At 45.1% G+C, this 3,125-nt stretch overlaps 1 protein-coding gene across 1 annotated transcript; it reads right to left on the bottom strand.

Annotated features, from left to right (window-relative positions):
* Positions 1-203: 203 nt before the first annotated feature.
* LOC123184796 (UPF0481 protein At3g47200) lies at positions 204-1,997 on the bottom strand. Its single transcript, XM_044596857.1, has 2 exons — positions 1,333-1,997; positions 204-1,072 (listed from the first exon to the last, which is right to left on the bottom strand). The coding sequence occupies exons 1-2, from the start codon at positions 1,957-1,959 to the stop codon at positions 359-361; spliced, it is 1,341 nt and encodes a 446-aa protein (XP_044452792.1). The 5' UTR covers positions 1,960-1,997; the 3' UTR covers positions 204-358.
* Positions 1,998-3,125: the final 1,128 nt, after the last annotated feature.

The raw sequence follows: 3,125 nt of genomic DNA, 5'->3' as shown, positions 1-3,125 counted from the left end.
CTGTTGCGAAATTAGTTGTGGATAGGTTTCCACATCGAAGGCAACTTACATATGTTGTAAACACATAGATCATAAAAAGTATATTTAGGTGCTCATAGTAGGAGACCCATGGGTCATTTCCCTTCGTTTCAAAATACCAGTTGTGTTACGTCTTGTTAGGAAAGAATTTCACCAACAATAAGACAACTTTTGTGATACAAAATCATAAACAACAAAAGGCACTTTCAAAACAAATCTAATGACATCAATTTTATGTCACATGAAGTACATATTAATAGAGTAATTGCCGGTCAAATATTTTTCCTAACAAAACCTAATATGATGGCTGTTTTGGAACTGACAGAGTACCAATTTGCTACTAGGTTGACATGTACTTATAGAAAGGTGCAACCGTATAGACGGTCTGCAAGAGTGTGGCAACTAATAAAATAATAGTGGCGACGAGGGAAATGAACACCCAAGGATTCCTCAGGTAGGTTTGTATGAAGTTAGCCCGCCACCTATTCCAGCTCTTCATGCAGTGGGCATTCACCTGCCGCTGCACATCATGGAGCCTGCTAGATGGGCTCATCACTCCTCCCTTGTTTAGCGTGTTGTTGAGGAGTTTAGCTACCTCTTCATCGCTGCCCAACCCACTCTCGATAATATTCTTACATCTGAGCAGGGCTACATCCTTGGCTGAGCTAATCATGTTGTCCATGAAGATAACGTAGGCCGTCACCGCATTGCCAGCAGCAGGGTGGAGGCGTTCGAATGCCATCAGATTGAGAAACCTCTTCTCAGTGCATTCGTCGACCCTAACCGCCGGCATGCTTAGCACGCCTTTTTCAAAGTGCACGTCGAGGAGACTGTCAGTCTCGCTCACCTTGAAATTAATTCCTGCTTCGTAGATCTCTATTGCGGAGGGCATGACATAAGCCTTCGAACCTTTGCGGTCTTGGTGATCGTCATGGGTGAGGCTTTGGTGTAAGATGTCAAGGGGGTGGAGCCCCAATGGGTTATTAGTTTCAACCATGTGTCGACGCCATGGACACAGGGAATCAAGCACCAACTTACTGATCTCTCGAGCGTCCTGTAGCAACCAGTTAACATGTATAGATAGTTAGGGCCACATAACTGTCGCTGTTGCATTTTATTCAATTTTAAGAGCTTAATTAGTTGAAAAAATATATATGCACACATAGAGAAGTACATATGCACCATTTTAATGTTAGCAGTATATTGCAGTTTGTACCACCTAATTTTGAAATTAATTTAAAAAATATGAAAAGGTGAAGAAAAGATAATAAGCACTAATTAATTGATGAGCAGGTAATTGGGTAGTATATATACCTGATATTTGTCATGATCCAGAACGACTAGTAGCCTGTGGAGAAGAAGCAGAGGCAGTTGGTTCTCCATGATGACCATGTCCGACTGGATATACCGCCACATGTAAAGATAGCCATACTGGCTAAAGACGGGGTCGTTGGGCGCGTAATCATCGTCCACCTTCCCACCCAGCGCGTCCATCCTCATGGCCTCCACCAGAAAGCAGCCGTCGGTGACCATGAGCTCCACAAACCGCTGCCGGTTCTCCGCCCCGCGCCATTGGCCGGCGAGGTCCTTGTACGCCTCCTGCAGCTGCTGCGTGGCCTCCGCCACGGCGGCCACGAAGTCCCGCAGCGGCCTCCCGGAGCGCTTGACCAGGTGCACCACCGCCCGGCGCTTGTGCTCCTCCATGGGGAGCAGGTCGGGCTCGCCGTGGTGGAAGGGCCCCAGCGACACCAGCTCCGGCCGGTACGCCTTGCTGTTGTGCAGGTTCTTGATCCGCTCCGGCACCTGGTAGATGGAGTGGCGCTTCCACCGCGCCATCTCCACCTCCGGGTCGATGTCGCGGATCGTCGCTTCCATCTCCACCACCCAGCTGCTGGAGCCGATCGACGGCGCCTCATCTATCTTTTCCTTAAACTTGTCCATTATATTAGACTTGTTTTTACCTCGCCTTATTAATCAGCTTGCCGGTTAAGCTCTATATAGAGGGCTGGGGAAGCCGGGGAGGGAGGCCATCCATATACGACGGCGGCGGCGTAACGATTACCAAAGATATGAAATGACACTTCATGGATGGAACAGCCGGAATATGTGATAATGGTGTCTACTCTAAATAAAGCTACCCAAAGGAAGCTAAGCTAGCTAGATATATATTCCTCTCTTTGCATACAGTAGAGTAGACCACTGGTCTGTGGAAACCTTTCGTACATGGAAGGCAAAGATAAGGATAAGACCGCCCGGCGCGGTCATGCGCGGCCGGAAGCGTGTGTCTTTGGTGCAATTCTGTAGCGCTTTACGCATCCGTTGCCTCCGTCGCACGCCGCGCCGGGGGGCTTAGCAGCAGTGCAGCAGGTGAAAACTAGCTAGGTCATGGCGCATATTTAGAGAAAAATACCATTTATTTTTGTAGTGGGAGCGCAGAGTGGTTTCTAGCGGAGCCGCACGGTAGCAGGTGAAACTATGTCATGGATCCGTAAAAAGAATGTCATGGTGCACTGTGTGGAGTGGAGCGTTTTGGTGACCGGCCGGCTCCATGGAGACCGAAATTTTATAAAAATTCAAAATTCAAAATTTCTGATTTAAAAAGAATCTGAAAAAATATGCAAGGATGAAATGTACTCCCCCCGTCCTAAATATAAGTCTTTTTAGACATTTTAAATGGACTATAACATACGAATGTATGTAGACATATTTTACAATGTAGATTCACTCATTTTGCTTCATATATAGTCACTTATTGAAATCTCTAAAAAGACTTATAGTCCCTCCGTAAACTAATATAAGAGCGTTTAGATCACTATTTTAGTCATCTAAACACTCTTATATTAGTTTACAGAGGAAGTATTTGGGAACAGAGGAAGTATATGTGTAAAAGTTTAGGATGAAATACCTTGAAATGCGACCCTACAAAAAAAGTAAATTCATGAATTTTGAGGATGAATAGTATCATGTGTTGAACAGCCTCAGACTTGTTCTTTTTCTTTTTTGCATATCCCTCATTTCAAACGTATTTCATGCATATTGAAAATTTACACACATATAAATTATGCCTCCATGTATATCTGTATTTTTTTCAAAACTTTTTGAAACGT

This window comes from Triticum aestivum, chromosome 2A, assembly GCF_018294505.1.
Source record: "Triticum aestivum cultivar Chinese Spring chromosome 2A, IWGSC CS RefSeq v2.1, whole genome shotgun sequence".
NCBI lineage: Eukaryota > Viridiplantae > Streptophyta > Magnoliopsida > Poales > Poaceae > Triticum > Triticum aestivum.
The sequence above is the reverse complement of the archived record's forward strand: the minus strand, read 5'-3'. Positions and strand labels throughout refer to the sequence as shown.

Excerpts from the sequence above, each read along its gene's own strand:
- LOC123184796 (XM_044596857.1), bottom strand. The coding sequence starts at position 1,959 with ATGGACAAGTTTAAGGAAAAGATAGATGAGGCGCCGTCGATCGGCTCC. Across the intron at positions 1,073-1,332 it reads TGGATCATGACAAATATCAG|GACGCTCGAGAGATCAGTAA; the intron begins GTATATATACTA and ends TGGTTGCTACAG.